At 38.1% G+C, this 19,828-nt stretch overlaps 1 protein-coding gene across 1 annotated transcript in view; it reads left to right on the forward strand.

Annotated features, from left to right (window-relative positions):
- LOC120527936 overlaps positions 1 to 18,888 on the forward strand; it is a 131,434-nt gene extending 112,546 nt beyond the window's left edge. Inside the window, exon 6 of the mRNA XM_039751908.1 lies at positions 17,743 to 18,888. Within this exon, the coding sequence (XP_039607842.1) occupies positions 17,743 to 17,979 (237 nt within the window). The 3' untranslated portion in view covers positions 17,980 to 18,888. The remainder of the gene's footprint in view (positions 1 to 17,742) is intronic.
- The last annotated feature ends 940 nt before the right edge of the window (positions 18,889 to 19,828 follow it).

Here is a 19,828-nt window from a genome sequence, read left to right on the forward strand (position 1 = left end):
CCCAGCATGTTCTCCATTCTGACAGTAGAATGTCATGTCTGACAGTGTCAAATGCTGCACTGAGGTCTAATAGAATTAATATGCTGGTTTGTCCAGAGTCTGCTGCCATAAGCAAATCATTGGTTACCCGTAGCAGAGCAGTTTCACAGCTGTGCTGCACCCTGAAACCAGACTGAAAGGGTTCCATCAAATTATTAGACGTTAAGTAATTGGTGAGCTGGGAAGCTACAACACGCTCAAGAGCTTTTGACAGGAAAGGTAAGTGGGAAATAGGCGGAAATTGTTAAGATTGTCAGCATCAAGACCAGACTTTTTTAACATTGGGGTTACAGAAGCGATTTTAAAAGTAGTGGCACAGAGCCAGTGTCAAGGGATGAGTTTATTATTGTTGTAACAGTCGGGATTATGGCATGAAGGCAGGATTTAAGTAGTGTGCTGGGGATGGGGTCCAGTACACAAGTAGTCCCTCATCTTACAAAGCAGGTTATTAACAAACGCAGATGTGACTGGTGAGAACTTAGAGAAGGAGCTGGATGGAGTGGGAAAACAGGGAGAGATATAAACAGATGATGTATTTATGTTAGTTGAATTATTTAGATCTTTAATTTTGTTACGGAAAAAGTGGAGGAATTCTCACAGACTTCAGTAGAAGAGGTAGTTGGGCCAGATGCAGGTTGAAGTAATTTATTAACTACAGAAAACAAAACCCTTGGGTTATCATGGCCACTTTCTATTATTCTGCCATAGTGGGTGTTCTTAGCAGCAGTTAGTGCTTCTCTGTAAGCTCTTTGGTGGTCAGAGAAAGCCTGGATGTGCAGTGAGGCCAGTCTTACGTGACATTCTCTCAAGGCGTCGGCCAGCTGCTTTCATAGATCGCAATTCTGAGTTATACCAAGGAGCTGAACGTTTAAAGGAAACCTCCTTATGTTTTAAAGGAGCTGTTTTATCTAATGCTGAATGAAGGGCTGAGTTATAGTGGTCAACAAGACTATCTAGTGTTGACGGAATAGGTGCAGACAGTAAAAGATCAGAAATGGATCCAGAAAGGATAGAGGGACAGATATTTTTAAGGTTTCTGTAAGAAATTTGTCGTTTACAGGTAAGAGGAGGTAAAGGCAGTGAGACAGTGAAAAATACTGCTTTATGGTCAGAGAGTCCCAAATCAGTGCTGTAAATATTGGCAACAGATAGTCCAGAAGTGCAGATCAGATCCAATATATGACCACCAGAGTGGGTGGGAAAATCAACATGTTGTGTCAAGTCAAAACAGTCCAGTAAGGATAGGAATTCATTTCTCAGTTTAGATGTAGTAATGTCAATATGGATGTTGAAATCACCAAGAAGGATAATTCTCTGAGAGTAAGAGCTTAGGTGGGTTAAAAGTTCAATCAGATCAGATAAGAAGGATGCATTGTATTTTGGGGGACGATAAAGAACAATGAGTGAGACAGGACCTGTTTCCGTTATTAGTTTAAGAGCCAGGCACTCAAAAGACAGTGGACAGTCAATTGGGATTCGTTTGATATTTAAGTCTGCTCTGATAATTACCGCTAGCCCACCTGATTGTCTAGAGCTGCAGGTTCTGTATGGAAAGTGAAACCAGGTGGAGTCGCCTCCGTGAGAGACGTCAATTCGTTTGGTTTTTGCCAAGTCTCCGTTAAACACAGTATATCAAGTTTGGTGTCAGTGATGAGTTCTGACAGCACCAATGCTTTGCCATTAAGAGATCTAGAGTTAAACAGAGCAATATTAGTTAATGAGGCATCTTTTTGCACAGAGCTGTGATCAGGGTTTATTTCCACACAATGTAAATTTGGCACACTGACACTTGTATTTCCAGGGCCATGAGAAGGAAGGCTTATTCCTGAGCAAATGCTGCCGGTTGTCTTTTCATTCGCAGCCCGGCGGTGGCGGCCTGACCTCGATGTATATATTTCGGGCTGCAAAATACCGCGTCTTTTAGGATGTTCCAATCAGACCATTTGCTCTGGACAAACTGTTTAATAAGAAGGAGTTTGTCATGAGAGTATTTTAGCATGATACTTGGCAATACTTATCTGAAAAGCAGTGGAGAAGCAGCACAGCATAGCGGAACCATTTGGAGTAGATGAGATGAACGGCGATAGCAAAGCAGCAGAAAGCATAGCAGGAGGAGGTAGCAGGATTTGCAGGTTCCAATACACTGCCACAAACAAGAACGCTTGGTAATTTCAGGCGTGATCGCCCCGGAGCCATAAGCGAGGTTATTACGAGCATCAGATCAGTTCCCAGTCGTACAGTACTGTAAAATGAATCGGGCAGATCAGCATAGCGAATATAATCACGGAGACAGATCATCCCGAGGTCATAGATCGCCAGGTACAAAGAAATGTTCGTAGGTCTCATCCCGCATCCACAGACTCAGCTGTTCCCAGTCAAAGTAGAGTCCATAAAATCTGTAAATACGTCGCCAGCGAATCCCCTCACCTGAGTACTGTGATTCCCATTGGAGACCTGTGGGAAACCGAGGCACTGCTCCAACCCAGGGGGCCGCCATCTAGCATCCAGGGGGAGGTATTGCATAGTCCAAGGCTGTTTACCTTGAATATACAGTGAAAGGGTGTCTGCCACTATACAGTGGTGTGAAAAACTATTTGCCCCCTTCCTGATTTCTTATTCTTTTGCATGTTTGTCACACAAAATGTTTCTGATCATCAAACACATTTAACTATTAGTCAAATATAACACAAGTAAACACAAAATTCAGTTTTTAAATGATGGTTTTTATTATTTAGGGAGAAAAAAAATCCAAACCTACATGGCCCTGTGTGAAAAAGTAATTGCCCCTTGTTAAAAATAACCTAACTGTGGTGTATCACGCCTGAGTTTAATTTCGTAGCCACCCCAGGCCTGATTACTGCCACACCTGTTTCAATCAAGAAATCACTTAAATAGGAGCTGCCTGACACAGAGAAGTAGACCAAAAGCACCTCAAAAGCTAGACATCATGCCAAGATCCAAAGAAATTCAGGAACAAATGAGAACAGAAGTAATTGAGATCTATCAGTCTGGTAAAGGTTATAAAGTCATTTCTAAAGCTTTGGGACTCCAGCGAACCACAGTGAGAGCCATTATCCACAAATGGCAAAAACATGGAACAGTGGTGAACCTTCCCAGGAGTGGCGGCTGACCAAAATTACCCCAAGGCGCAGAGGCGACTCATCTGAGAGGTCACAAAGACCCCAGGATAGCGTCTAAGAACTGCAGGCCTCACTTGCCTCAATTAAGGTCAGTGTTCACGACTCCACCATAAGAAAGAGACTGGGCAAAAAGCGGCCTGCATGGCAGATTTCAAGGCGCAAACCACTGTTAAGGAAAAGAACATTAGGGCTCGTCTCAATTTTGCTAAGAAACATCTCAATGATTGCCAAGACTTTTGGGAAAATACCATGTGGATTGATGAGACAAAAGTTGAACTTTTGGAAGGCAAATGTCCGTTACATCTGGCGTAAAGGAACACAACATTTCAGAAAAGAACATCATACCAACAGTAAAATATGGTGGTGGTAGTGTGATGGTCTGGGGTTGTTTTGCTGTCAGGACCTGGAAGGCTTGCTGTGATAGATGGAACCATGAATTCTACTGTCTACCAAAAATCCTGAAGGAGAATGTCTGGCCCATCTGTTAGTCAACTCAAGCTGAAGCGATCTTGTGTGCTGCAACAGGACAATGACCCAAAACACACCAGCAAATCCAGCTCTGAATGGCTGAAGAAAAACAAAATGAAGACTTTGGAGTGGCCTAGTCAAAGTCCTGACCTGAATCAATTGAGATGCTATGGCATGAAGCCAAAGGCGGTTCATGCAATTCAAATAAAGCTGAATCCAACAATTATGCAAAATAAAAGGGCAAATAAAACAAGCGTGAGAAAGTGTAGAATTAAAGGCGATTTTATTGCTGCTAAGTGTTGTTAACCAGTTATTAGGTTCAGCAACTACTGCGTCACACAGGGCCATGTACCTTTGTACTGTTTTCTCCCATTGGAGACCTGTGGGAAACCGAGGCACTTTGTCCAACCCAGGGGCCGCCATCTGACATCCAGGGGAGGTATTGCATAGTCCAAGGCTGTTTACCTTGAATATACAGTGAAAGGGTGTCTGCCACTATGTATATAATATATAATGGTGAGTCATAATGATGTTAACACTAATGGTACCGCTATGTATATACTTATATACAATTTTTGTGGATAATTTATGTACCACATATGGTATATGTGTTGAAACATGATGGTGAAGAGGTTGAGACATACCTGTAAATCAGCTTGCACATATGAATTGTTTTGTGTTAAATTGTTTGCACCATTCAAATGTTAACATCATTTTGACTCACCCTATATATATATATATATATATATATATATATATATATATATATATATATATATATATATATATATATATATATATATATATATATACTGCAACCAATACAGTATAACTAGGCAATAATCTATGCAAATTAATGAAGTTAATATTTTTAACCAGGTTAAGATCGTTAGACTTATTCTCTATATACATTTATTTGTTTAGCAGAAGCTTTTTTCCAAAGTGACTTACAAAGGAGGTCAACTTAATCGAGTAACATCAGTCTAAGTACTGTTTTGATCAGGGGTAGAAGGACAGGTTACAAACGTTTATCAACACAAATAAAGAGCTAGCATAACAAAAAATATCAGTTTAACAATATGACAGATATCAATAATCAGAAAAAACAATCATTGCAATTTGAGAGATATCCACAGAAGAGTAGGGTTTTCAGTCACCTTTTTAAAGCATTGAGCACTTCAGATGGAGGTGGGCAGCTTGTTCCAACAACTAGGAGCTACATATGAAAAGTATCTGGATCGAGATTTGATATCACACAGAGGTAGCATCACCAGAATCTGTTTGCTGGGAGATCTTAGTGAGCAGAAGCAGCATAGCACCTCACCAGTGTCTTCATATACATAGGTGCTGGCCTATTGACTACCCTGTAGGCATTAATCAAGGATTTAACTTAATATGGTGCTGCTAGGGAGCCAATCTAGTGACCTGAAGAGAGGAGTGACATACGGCCATTTTGGCTGGCTAAATACAAGACAAGCCGCTGCATTTTGGACCATCTGCAGTGGCTTGATGGCACATGTGGGTCAAGTGCTAGTAGTGAGTTACAGGAATCCAGACATGACAAGACCAAAGCTTAGACCAGAAGTTGGGCTGCATAGTCAGATAAGGTCTGATTTTGTGGTTGCTATACAGATTTATAAATAATACATTTAAAACATCCAAATCAATTACTCTCTCAGATTCATACTTCAAAGTTTTTTTAATTCTGTCCTCTTGTATCTAAAAACCTATCCTATACACATTTTCAGTCTAATTAATGACTTCTCCTCTGTAAGTAACAGCTGAGTTGACTCATGTGTAACACACATTTAACCATGACCTAAGCTATAATGGCTGATTATGCACAACAGTTGTACCATGATTTTTAGTATTTAATTGTTTGTGTCAATGTTAGTGCTGTTGGTATGTTGTCTTGCAGCACAACAGTTTAAACCGTACGTATTGGTTTTCTCAAATAATATAGTAACCCCCGGGGTGGTGTTTGGTGGTTGTTTGGCATTGTTTCTGTTACAGAAAACTGTTCAATAAACTAACTGGAATGCACCAACATATGCATAGACAAGTAGATAGATAGATAGATAGATAGATAGATAGATAGATAGATAGATAGATAGATACTTTATTAATCCCAAGGGGAAATTCACATTGAAACTGTTTGGTATTAGACATGAATTACTGTGTTATTTCTGCTTTATTGAAAAATATGCTTGAAGGAAATACAATAAATTGCAATTAATATGCAATTAATGTTGTTTAGACATTTTAATCGTGTGATTAATCATAATTATCTTTTTAATCGAATGGCAGCCCTACTTTCTACTAATGTCTAAAAGATTTTTTGACAGTAGTGGATTAGATAATCCAGACTGAAATGTGCCCATTATGATGTGAAATTTTGCCCTTTTCTTTACAAAATAGAAATGGTACAACATGATAGTAGTGTTTTTTGTTTTTCTAGTTTATTTGTTGCCTATTGTACAGTAATATGCTGAATGTCTTTGCACAGTTAGTTTCCTGTGTGTTTGGCAAATCATTTTATCTCTGTGGCCAGCCACTTCTTATTTATCTGTAGTTAGTGGTAATATGAGCAGACAGTGGCAAGAAAGGCAGTCGTTCATGAGGCATCTTTGGATAGATCTTAACACATTACATATTAGTTTATGCAAATAACTGCAGATATGAAAGCTCAGAACATCATAGTAGATTACACAGATAATAATAATGTTACTAAATGTGGGTTTATGGTATGCACACTTTATTTTCTGTTCAAGTTTTAATTTCAAGTCAAAGCTGAGGAATTAGATTCAGTTGTCCTGCTTTTTATGAACTTAGTCTAAACCACTTCATTGCTTTGAGCCCTTTAAAGGAGGCTGAAAGCCCATATGGTGACAGATATATTTTAATGGCATGTTTGTCCCTTTGCTTGTCAGACTGCAGTTGCTCTCTTACATTTATCTAGTGCTGTCCTGTGCTTTATTTTTCCACAGTGTTAGACCACTTTATTAAAGAATTCGCTCTAAAGGAAGTCCAATAGCTTCTGGACATTAATTTAATACTAGTTTTTAGTAATTGATTTGTTGATACCTTACATAAACAGCACATTGTTAAAGTGAATGTCAGTTTTTTGTATTGTGTTTTTCAAATTTCAGAATTTGTGGAAGTGGCCCATCTGCAATCCAGTGTTCCAAACCACTGTATCGTCTTGGCAGTGAGGAGAAAGACAACATGTTTTAAAGACACAATATGTTATCAGTATTTATTCAAACGAACAGGCATGGGAGGGCCAGAAAAGTAGCACTTAGTCATTACTATGCTCAAGAAGACACTGCATGTAGTTGATTTTTTTAACCATTTAAAATTTGAAGTTAGCTCCTTTAATGGATCTATTGTTAAGTCTGTCTAATACCTAGTAGACTGTTTCCACAGCTTCAAAAAACAAATGATGCACATAATATTAAAATCAGTTGTGCTATAGTGAAACCAAGGTTCTTTTGATTCTGATGTTATATTCATTTAACCAACCATTTACTAGTTTATATTGTTTAGAACAGGTGAAGTCACAAGTTATGTGGAGAATTCAGGGACTGATACAATGTGTGAAGCCAAAAATCACAAATAAATGTTTGTACAACTTGATGACCTAATAAAGAATAAGCACATTTTGAAATAATCATTGTAATTACTCATAGTAATTAAAACACAATGTAGAAGTACTAAATATCTAATATATGTTTTGCACTTCAATATGCAATAGTAATATGTTCACTGCCTATTGTAACAACTTTCTTGCAAAACTTACTCATTAAAAAACAATTCAGATTAAAAGGTTTGACACTGGCTATAAGTGTAAAACTGGTATGATGAGCAGGGTGACTAGACATCCTAGTAGTGCCTGGTTGTCTCCACACATACCGCTTAGAATTAAGGCCAAAAAGTTCTATCTTGGTCTCATCAGACCAGAGAATCTTATTTCTCACCATCTCAGAGTCCTTCAGGTGTCTTTTAGCAAACTCCATGCGGGCTGTCATGTGTCTTGCCTCTCCTCAGTGTGTGGAGACAACCAGGCACTGCTCATCACTTGTCCAATACAGCCCCCACAGTGAAACATGGCAGTGGCAGCATCATGCTGTGGGGGTGTTTTTCAGCTGCAGGGACAGGACGACTGGTTGCAATCGAGGGAAAGATGAATGCGGCCAAGTACAGGGATATCCTGGACAAAAACCTTCTCCAGAGTGCTAAGGACCTCAGACTGGGCCAAAGGTTTACCTTCCAACAAGACAATGACCCAAAGCACACAGCTAAAATAATGAAGGAGTGGCTTCACAACAACTCTGTGACTGTTCTTGAATGGCCCAGCCAGAGCCCTGACTTAAACCCAATTGAGCATCTCTGGAGAGACCTAAAAATGGCTGTCCACCAACGTTTACCATCCAACCTAACAGAACTGGAGAGGATTTGAAAGGAGGAATGGCAGAGGATCCCCAAATCCAGGTGTGAAAAACTTGTTGCATCTTTCCCAAGAAGACTCATGGCTGTATTAGCTCAAAAGGGTGCTTCTACTAAATACTGAGCAAAGGGTCTGAATACTTAGGACCATGTGATATTTCAGTTTTTTTTTTTTTTTAAATCTGCAACAATTTCAAAAATTCTTTTTTTTGTCTGTCAACATGGGATGCTGTGTGTACATTAATGAGGAAAAAAAATTTATTTAAATGATTTTAGCAAATGGCTGCAATATAACAAAGAGTGAAAAATTGAAGTGGGTATAAATACTTTCCGTACCCACTGTATAAATGGTCCGTACGCACAGAAATGTTGCCTAAGAACTTTTCCTCGTTCAAATCGCGAAAAAAAACCTACACTTGGTGTAAAGCCACACACTTTTCCACGGTACCTCATACCTTGTCGTATGCAAGTTCTCCACTCGGTTTTGCAGACTGGCGGCACCCAGCGTCAAAGCAGTGCTACTGTTCCTGTGTGGTTACTCTTATTTTCCTGACGCGGCTTTATAAATACACTGAAACTAACCGCATATTATTTATTAGTGTAATGCATCTGATTGTAATTAATTTGTAACAATATAATGGTCCAGGGAATAGCCATAGTATTCCAAATACCATAACTGCTTTAGCGTTGTTACTCTCACTGCACCTTCTTTCTTCTTCTTCTTCTTTTTTCAGCTGCTCCCGTTAGGAGTTGCCACAGTGGATCATCTTTTTCCGTATTACTCTCACTGCACGACTCGGTGTATTTATATTACTGTATCTGAGTGGGGAATCACAGCAGCAGCTGATCAGAAAGAGAATTATCGGTATACAGCTTCAAGCACATGCTGTCTCAGCCACGACAAAACCTTTCAAAGCCTTTCCTGTACGGACCTCGTGGTTCAGAAACAGTTTCATCCCAAGAACTTTAAACGCACTCAATCAAGTGCTACTTGTAGAACTGTTTGTACTTATAAGTACAATCACCCCACTGTAAACTTGCACTACAGTTGTAATATTACACAACCTGAGCCACTTTATAAAGCGCGTATTTACATATGATGACGATATCATTTTTAAGGTGAAATGCAGCAAAATATGTTTATTAAATTATACAGATAAAACTTTAACTTCATTTAAATAATCTATATTCTTCACTGGGACTGGCGTGAAGGATAGAATAATTAAACATGTACTACGAAGATAGTTCAATGTTCCTTAAACGTTTTGAAGAATCGGTGCTCTAAGCATACAGTTGGCTTAACATCTATTACAGAGCTGATTGTGTGGCAATCTGTTACTTGGAGAAAGAAAAGCAAGGACTGCAGGGGCGGCTGCGCCAATATATATTGAATATAAAACAGAAACCGAAAATAACGACACAGCTAAAAACACAGCGGCAAATTTCGACTAAAGTTAAAACGCTTGTGTCATGACCACGAGGCAGCTATACAGTGTCTGCAACGGACATGGCCATCCACCGTGCATATGATACCATATTGACATTGGCGGGCGAATGTAATGGATTCTGTGTCCAGTCGGAGGAAGAGAGCCGGTTTAAGAAGCAAGTAGTAATTCACACACACAGAGCACATAGAAGATCACATACAAAACAAAGCATTTAATGTGCTACTTTAATTACGACATGATTTGAGAAACTGGTTAAGTAAATGATTTTAAGATGAAGTTTATGATGTTCTACTTTAATGACAAAATAAACTACATGATTAAAGTGGAAATTTCAAAATTGACGTTGACATTTCGTGCTTTTTCCCACTGTGTGCCTTTTTTTTAAATTAAAACAAAACAAAACAAAAAAATTGTACTAAATTATAAAATGCTCTGGTGAAAATTATTACCTTTGTGTTGGTAGGGTCAGTTTTGATCCAGTTATAATTTAAGGTTATAAAACAATAGTTTGGGTCAAAACAAAAATCTTAAACACACTTTGAGGGGCTTCTCTCTTTGCCTGTGTGTCTCCTTACCTGAACAAACAAAACAAACTAGGGAAAAATTTGACAAGCTTGCTCCCATCAGGGATGTCTGGGAAAGGTGGGTGCAGCCTGTGATGCAAAAACCAGCTATGCATGGAATCTGCAGATTTACATAGGCAAACATGCAAGTGGCATTCCTGAGAAAAATCAAGGAAAACGTGTAGTCCTCGATATGACTATTGGACTGCGGGGTCACAATATCACATATGACAATTTCTTTACCAGCTATGACCTTGGACAAGAACTTCTCAGGTGGAAACTTACCATGGTGGGCACAGTAAAAAAAAATAAACCTGAGCTGCCTGCCGAAATTTTGCAGGTGAAGGACAGGGCTCCACTTTCTTCAAAATTTGCTTTTACAGACACCACCACGGTTGTTTCATATTGTCCAAAAAAACACCGGAGTGTGATACTTATGTCCACTTTTCACAAAAATGCAGCTGTGTCATCAGCAAGTGACAAAAAGCCCATAATTATCTTGGACTATAATAAAAACAAAGGTGGAGTGGACAACCTGGACAAGCTGACTGCCACCTACACTTGCCAGAAAATGACCAGGAGATGGCCAATGGTTGTGTTTTATAACATTCTAGATGTGTCTGTATACAATGCATTTGTGTTGTGGACCCACATTCACCTAGGGTGGAACTCAAACAGAAAAAACAAGCGGAAATGTTTCTTGAGGAGTTAGGAAGTTCCCTTGTCAAGGCACACATTGAGCGAAGGGAACGGGTGTCCCGGGACCCAGCCGCTGCAGCCTTGGTCAGTCAGCTGCAGAGCTCACATAGCACTCCTTCCACACCATCAGCAACACAAAGAGCATCAGTGCCAGCATCCTCTTCGGCCAGCACTGCCTCAACATCAACCTACACAGCCACAGCCACAACCCCACTGAGGCCACCTGATTCTAAAAGAAAGAGGTGTCAGGTCTGCCCTAGCAATAAAGAAAGAAAGACAAACGTACTCTGCTTCTACTGCAAAAAATATATTTGCAAAGAACACACTAAAAGTGTCACTTTTTGCCACACATGCATCTAAATGCACATGCATGTTCTTGCACACAAAGACGTTTTTTGGAACTAGTGCCTCATTTCTATTGGTTTGATTTGCTTGATTGTTCGTTGTTTGTTTGACCTTGCAAATCCACATTTTGAGATTTACTTGTTTAGCTTTCCATTTATATTAAAGTTATTTTTGAAAATACTTTTTTGCCTTTTTCTTTGAAATAAATATATATGGGTCAAATTTGACCCGTAACACCATAGATGTTACTATAGTAATTAATATTATAATAAAAAAATATATATAACAAATTTATTTAAGAGATGTGTTCTAATACCCCTCAGTAATAGTCAGGTAACATAACAACCTTTTATTTATTTAAATAATTCTCTTGAGGTTCATTTAATCATTTTTTAAAATTGAAAATGAGAGGTATGCTGTTAAAGTAAAAGCTCATGAGGTCACAGCAAAAATATTAAAAACATTATTTTAATGGACAAGGAAGCGTAACAAAGTAACCAAGAGGTAAGGAAAAAAAATTGGATGATAAATAATTGTTTTGAGGGTAATATGGCTGATTAAAGACACGGGTCAAAACTGACACGTTAACATAAGAGATAGTAACAGAAAGCTAACATAAGAGGAAGGTTAAGGGCAATTTATATTGATTTGCATATTCAAAGAGGCGTAATTCTGGAAGGAGCTGGGGCAGGACAGCAGGCATGTGCGTTAGTTTTCACGCTGATCAGGATTTATGTAGCGGAAGTTGGAGTACGCACAGATTCCTGCATCTGGATATTTCTGTGTGTAAGCACATTTCGGCTTTTGTGCTTACGTCATATTATAGTACAAATTCTACATGCACGCCGTTGTACATGAGGCCCTGTTCTGAAGGTGAAAGAACAAGTCTCCTAAAAAAACAGTTACATGGTAATACCTGCACATTAGTGCTTCAAGGAATTTAATAAATGTGAAAAAGCAAAATGTGTTTGGGGATATCTGTTCATGAGGCATGTGGGAGTGAGTTGATTTAGACTAATTAGCTAGTTCGTTTATTGTATAGTGTATTCCGAATATAGAAGCATAATTATGCCCATACTGAAACATATCTTGCTAAGCCAGATATACGTCTGGAAACATCCTTTGCTTAAACTGGGTGGGGATAATTGGACAGGTCACAATTCTAAATACAATCCAATGCTTCATGAAGGCAGTGTTCAAAGTAGGGAGTGTGCTCTTGTTAACCTGATCCGACAAAGAGCATGCTTTTGATTATAATGAACTGTCATCTACAGTCAAAAAGTGTCCTAAAAAAAACTTATTAAATATATAAATGTTTGTTGCGTGTTCAGGGAGCACATTTCACATGTTTAAGTAATCACTACCTGTTCCAAGTGAAAAAACCTTTCTCTAATATCACAGTATATACTGGCAATCAAAAGCATCAATAGACTTGTGGTAAGAGTTAATGATATGTGGTCGCAGGTGCTGTGTGTGCTCCCTGTTGTTCATAGTTATCACAATCGGACAGCAGTCATCAAAGCCCCTTGTGTTTTTAAACTAGATGATTAAATTGTTAAAGTAAAGGAATCTTAGTAGTTTCTGTCTTTAAACTCCTCCACGTTTTACATATGAGGGTGATCCACTGAGAACTTTTGTTTTAGGAGCCTTCTGTGATGAAGGTAAGTGCTAGAAAACATTGAATCCTGTAACAATCCATATTAGTGAAAAGAGGCATTTCTTAATAACCACATTTTCTACATATCATTTCTTCAAGTTCCGATAAATTCTAAATTAAACTCTTTTGCTAATTTAACTTCTGTAGTAAATTGCTATTCACACATCAAAAGCTTTCAATTTAAAATTTGTCCATTTTAATTTTTGTTTGTTTTTATCTGCGTTTTTGTTTGTATTTGTTTATATATATTTATATATCTGCATCCTAGAACCATCAATGACACTTCACTTTACCACCTAAATAAATTTTATATACTAAAATAACATACTGTATGTACATTCTATTTGTGTGCGTATTTTATTGTATTACAAAATTGTTTTGTATTATTCAAATATTAGTATAGTTTGTGTCCGGGAGAGAATTCTATGCTTTATTGCATTGTCTTATTTATTATTGCTGTTATTGTCCATCCATCCATCCATCCATTTTCTAACCAGCTGAATCCGAATAGGGTCACTGGGGTCTGCTGGAGCCAATTGCTGTTATTGTTTTTATTCTATTTGCAAATACAGTATATAAGCTTTCTGCATTTTCTATATTAAATTAATTTGTTTTGAGAGATAAGGATACAGTATTTGGTTTTCTGATTACTAAAACTACATTTGTTAAAAATGTGAATGTAGTGTTTCAGTGCATATGACTTAAAATGGTAAGACATGTACTCATTGCTATAACCCTGGCAGTTTTAGAACACTTCAAAAATGAACTTAATTCTTCTACGTCATTCATGCATCAGACTAAGCCATAATGTACACTGTGTGCACAATTATTAGGCAAGTTGTATTTTTGAGGATTAATTTTAATATGGAACAAACACAGTGCTATCAGTCAATCCAAAATGTTAATAAACCTGAAACCTGAATGTTTCACAACGGAAATGTGAGTGTGAACATCATCAGGGGAATACATATGTGCGCACAATTATTAGGCAACTATTAGTGTGCAGATTTATTATGCAACTAAAGGAAAAATGAAAATTTTCCCATCTCACTTGTTTATTTTCATCTGTTATAGTGAGAATAATAAACAAACACCTCAAAATTTACAAATAAACATCTCTGACATTTCAAAAAATAAATCAATCAATCAATGACCAATATAGCCACCCTTCTTTCCAATAACAGTCATAAGCCTTTCCATTCATGGAGTCTGTCAGTTTCTTGATCTGTTGACGATCAGCTTTTTGTGGAGCAGTGACTACAGCCTCCCAGACACTCTTCAGAGAGGTGTATTGTTTTTCTCCCGTAAATCTAGCGTTTAAGAAGTGCCCACAAGTTCTCGATAGGGTTTAGGTCAGATGAGGAAGGGGGGCCGTGTCATTATTCCTTCATCTTTAAGGCCTTTACTGGCTGGCCACGCAGTGGAGAACTTCGATGCAAGTGATGGAGCATTGGCCTGCATAAAAATCATGGTCTTTTTCCTGTATCACTGTTTGAAGAAAGTGTCTTGAAAAACTGGCAGTAGGTTTGGGAGTTGATTTTGAGTTCATCTTCAATGCAAAAGGTCCAACTAGCTCATCTTTAAAAATACCAGCTCATACCAGTACCCCACCTCCACGTTGGAGTGGAGCTCTGTGCCATTACTGATCCACAGGTCCATCCATCTGGTCCATCAAGAGTCACTCTCATCTCATCGGTCCATAAAACCTTTGAAAAAAATCTGTCTTCAGATATTTCTTGGCCCAGTTTTGACGTTTCAACTTATGTTTCTTGTTCAGTGGTGGTTGGGTTTCAGCCCTCCTTACCTTGGCCATGTCTTTGAGCACTGAACACCTTGTACTTCTGGGCACTCCAGGTAGGTTGCAGCTCTGGAATATGAAAGTACTGGAGGATAATGGGTTCCTGGTAGCTTCACGTTTGATTCTTCTCAAATCTTTGGCAGCTAATTTGCGTCTTTTGTTCTCAACACGTTTCTTGCGACCCTGTTGACTATTTGCAACAAAATGTTTGATGGTTCTGTGATCACACACCAATATCTTAGCAATTCCAAAAGTGCTGCATCCCTCTGAAAGACTTTTACAATTTTTGACTTTTCAGAGTCAGTTAAATCTCTTTTTTGGCCCATTTTGCCCGAGGAAAACTAGCTGCCTAATAATTCTGCACACCTTGATATAGGGTGTTGATCTCCTTAGGCCACACCCTCCCTCATTACACAAATACACATCACCTGACGTGCTTAAATCCAATAAGCATTCAAGTTAATACAGCTTGGAGTTGGAATATACGCATTAAAAATGATGATATGGTCAAAATACTCACTTGCCTAATAATTGTGCACACAGTGTAAAGAGGTATGTTGTCACCATTTTGCTGTGAGTTGATAAGCCCACAAATGCATCAAGTCACATTCAGGATTTGCTGTTTTTGAACAATAATGACTTTGTTGTTAATGTTGACCTTGGTCCTACTTTAGCTCATCACACAGTGAGGGTGTGAAAAGCTGTTTCAGCTGCTTTCTGTGTGCTGCAGTATTCAAAAAAAAAAAAGGAGAATCTTTTCTGTGCGTTTACACCCCACAGTTTTATATTTCTTCTATTTATGATCAAGGCTTGATGAAATGTTCATCTCTCTTATTCTATATTGTGTTTCCTAGCATGTTTTCCTTTGGTTATTTTTGCAGTGATCAGAATTCTTAAATACATTTGCAGCAGAATTAATCAATTGCTTTTCTGTATGTCAGCTAATTACATGTCAGCAGTTTCATTTTGTTCAGGCACATTAAATCTCATTTATTGCAGTAATGACTTTTACGGCTAAAAGCACCTGAACAGATTTGATTTACAGCAGTACAGGTGAAATAGTTAAATTGGTCTTTACTGATTAGTATAAGACCTATTCCTGTGATGCAACATGAAAGTCAAGACATTTCAAAGTCTATGAAGGTATAATTTTTTTTCTTCAACAGAAAAATAAACCAAATACTGAAGCTAAACCTGTTACCAGATTATATGTACGATATATAAATATACAAGTAAATTACAATACTGATACATATGCCTCATGTGAAAGTTAATTTCCTTCCTTAGAAATAAGTGTAACCAGAGACTTCCTGTAATTATTCATCAGTTTTTCATAACCTTGTTGGGAAATTTTGGTGACTTCCATCATGCTGAACTCTTTGACATTTTGTTTTTTTTTTGTACGTGCAGTCCTAGTTGTGATTTATGCCATGATCTCAAAGATACATTTGACTTTTTAAAAATTGTATGTAGCATAGAATTATTTTTGTGTTTCTTTTCATTATCTTGATGAGTCATGGACTTAAGACCTGACAGTCTCTAAAAAAATGTATGCAGAAAGGGGGGTGTCACACTTTAGTTTAGGCATTCATTATAAACCTGCTATTCACAGTCTATGCATGTTTTACTATCTATGCTATTAATAAAAAATCATTTTATAGTAAGGTTTTTGAGGTATGTTATTGTAATTTTTTAGTGTTTTGTCTGTCTTTCTGTCTAATACTAAGGGTTGTTTGTCTGTCACACAGAAATTTCTGCCCCCTGCTCCTTGAGGCTTCATCTTGATCTCAATGGACAGCTTATTCTGTGACATACACAACACGATCCATGAATTGGAGGACTGGCCCGTAGTGGCCCACAAATACGGCTGTGGCTCCTTTTTTAATGGCCAGCGAAGACACAGTACTGCGCCTTAATTCATGCCAATACAAAAACAATGGCCGAGTAATTACGCCACATATCTGACCCGAAAATAAAACACAGGCATGGGCGGGCGGCATTGCCAGCATGAACCACAATAAACTCTGTGACACAAAGGCGACATAACCACACATAACTCTACAAGGTATGCACCATCATGCCTACAATACAAACTGCTGACATTTGGGAATTTACACATGACAAAGACATCTCCATAAATTTACACTCTGACCCCAAAATGAAGTCATGCACCATTTGGCCAAGAAAAAACACACAATCTGTGACCACTCCTCACTGTCAGGCCAAAAGCAAGAGCCGTTTTACTTTTGATGAACAACAAATGATGAGAGAGCAAAACACTGTTGGACATACCAAGCTGAGGGATGAGTTTCAACTTCTACAGGAAGTGCAACAAAAATTGATTTAGAATACATATATAGTGTCAACAGCTCCTTATGTTTTTCATCCTTTGGAGCCTCTGTTGATAATCACCCAGTACATGATGCATACGTGTTCAGAAATTAATAACCAAGTTTATCATTATATTGGTCGACTACATACACCCTTACCAAGACCAGCCTGCAGCCTATACCAGTTTTACATCTGCCTGATGTCACCGGGAAGCAGTCCACCCATAGTGTACAGAGACGGTCTCCATGCTGCAGACTAAAGGAGTTCTCCATTTAGCGTACACTGTAAGGAGATCACTTCTGAGCAGGTGTTTTGTGGGTTCGCAGCTGGCCACTGGCAGTTGCTACAGCTCAGCTCTTCAAACTGAGTCCACAGCAATTTTGGATTTGCACTGTGCAAGGGTGGATTATGGTGACAAAGCTGCACAGTTAAAGGTGGGGACTGAAGCAAAGACAGATAAGCTGATGTCACCTGGAAGCGTTCCTCTTGCAGTGTTTAGGGGCAAGACTCAGAGCAGCTGACTAAAGTAGCTGTCCATTTAGCTCACACTGCAAAAGATTACTTCTTCAAACTAAGATGCTTTGTTGTGTGAGTCCACAATTCAGTGTTCCTTATTTAGATTTCATTAGAAACTTCCTCAGTAGATTCCTTGCTCCAAGAGACTAGTGCTTGCTTTTTACAGGCCTTATTTGATGTTTGTCTTAGTTAATACTTTCAAGGCTGTCTTCTGATTCAGTAAAATTGGAATTTCTATTGCAGTTAAATAATAATACTGTTTTTTTGTTTCTATCCATATTCCTTTTCTTAGGCTGAGATATTCCCAGAAAAAGCTGCTCAATATTATCACCTGACTCACGATGAGCTTATTCTGCTGCTGCTTCAAAAAGAGGCAGAACTTGAGAAAACTAAAATGGAGCTTCAGAAGAAGAAGGCAAAAGTGAGTGACCTTGAGGAGTACATAGACACTCTGTTAGTACGCATCATGGAGCAGACGCCTGCCTTGTTGCAAGTACCTGTGCATTCCAGCAAGTCTACAAGCAAATAATCCTGTCAGTCCTTCCTAATTTCTTTTGACCATCAACAAGTCAATGCTCTTAACAGGAAAGGGTTGTGTACTTATTTGGGTAAAAAGCCAAGGAATGAAGAAGTAGTCCTTGGCCATGCTTGGGTAAAACCTGACTTCAAGCCGGGCCTGTAGACTGCTTCTGCTAAGCATAAACTCTATGACAGCTACATGCTTGCCTCAGTATTAACAAGCTGAATGCCAAATAAAAGATTAATCATGCATTTGCCAATGCCAAAGCTCAGCACCTTAATTCTAGTACAGCGACAATATGCTTCCAGGGGAAACATTCCCCATCCATACACACCAGCTATCACACAGCCCCAGCTTTGAAGCATGAAGAGAATCCATTAGCTACTTTTTTGCTCTAACAGTGGAGCATGCTGATACTATAGATTTACGTGAAGAAGGCTCTACCGTCTCTTTAATTATATCTTTTTAAATATGTTACTAAAGATAAAAAGAAAAAAGATGGAAGCAGTTAAGATGTAAAAGGTAAAGCTGGTCCATTGTTGTGTCTTTTAATTGAGGAATGCATTTAATGTTCCTGCATGTTGTTAATGCATCAAGATTTTGATTATAGAACCAGGGCTATGTGGTCAAAACTGATTTGTGCCTTTGTAATCTGTCACGTGAGAAGGTACAGTATTATGTTATTAATCTCCCAATAAGTAGGATGAGTTTCCATTTTCTCTTAAAGGGACACCCCACTAGAATGACTTTGTGAATAATATTTGTTCTTTTTCTTTTGTAGCAGCTTATTCCTCAGCAGTACAGTTGCTTTGATATTGCAGTATCCAATATATACAAGGTGCCCCTTTCTAACTTCCTTAAAGAGCTGGGGAACTTGTATTTTTTATTAGTCTTCCACAAATCTGCATATATATATATATATATATATATATATATATATATATAATATAGAAAATATTATATATATAATATAATATAGAAAATATTATATATATATATAATATAATATATATATAATGTATGTATATATATGTGTGTGTGTGTGTGTGTGTGTGTGTGTGTATTTACATAATGAAACTACAGGGTCTGATCACAGTGTAAGCCCCACTGCAGTTTTGAATTCTGATGCAGCTCCTTTATCATTTGCCTGCATTCTAATGATGCAATATTATAATAGACAGAATCCTGATGATGCAATATTATAATAGAATCCTAAAATTCTTCACAATATATTAGACAATCAGTTTGGTGCTTGAAGCAGAAGAAACAGTAAGAAGAGTTGTCTTTTGAGGCATGATTTCTAAGGAAGGTGGTCTTGTGTTACTTACACCTGTAAGCTTTTAAGTCTTCCTCTACATATCTCTGAGAGGTTCTTTGAATAGTTGCTCTTCCAAATCATAAGGGAGGGAGCAGAGTCTGGTCTTGGCAGGTGGGTCCGTATGGACTTTTTCTTACCTCAGTATATAGTTGAAAAATTGATGGTATAAGCCATGCTTGAGGTCTGTGCTAAAATGCTTGCATTCATTTATCTCAGACACTCCAATATTAGATGGACTAAATTGGAGAGCTTTGGGAAACAAAATGGTCAATTGTGGAGCATTACTTAAGTTGGATTTGAATGGTGAGTGATGTTAAAATGGGTCCATAATATTCTATATATTAATTATAGATCTTGAACCCCCTCAGTGACACACACTATAAACAATATTTTTCTCCAGTTGTTATCTCTCTTTTATTCACCCGCACACACATGAGAGAGCCAATTTCTTTGTGCATTTTGTCAAAGATCATTTCCCTGTTTTGTTTACTTTACAAAGTTTCCATTGGATTTATGGAACGCTAGAAGACTTTGCGTTGG

The sequence above is a fragment of the Polypterus senegalus genome, chromosome 4 (genome assembly GCF_016835505.1).
Source record: "Polypterus senegalus isolate Bchr_013 chromosome 4, ASM1683550v1, whole genome shotgun sequence".
Taxonomy (NCBI): Eukaryota; Metazoa; Chordata; class Cladistia; order Polypteriformes; family Polypteridae; genus Polypterus; species Polypterus senegalus.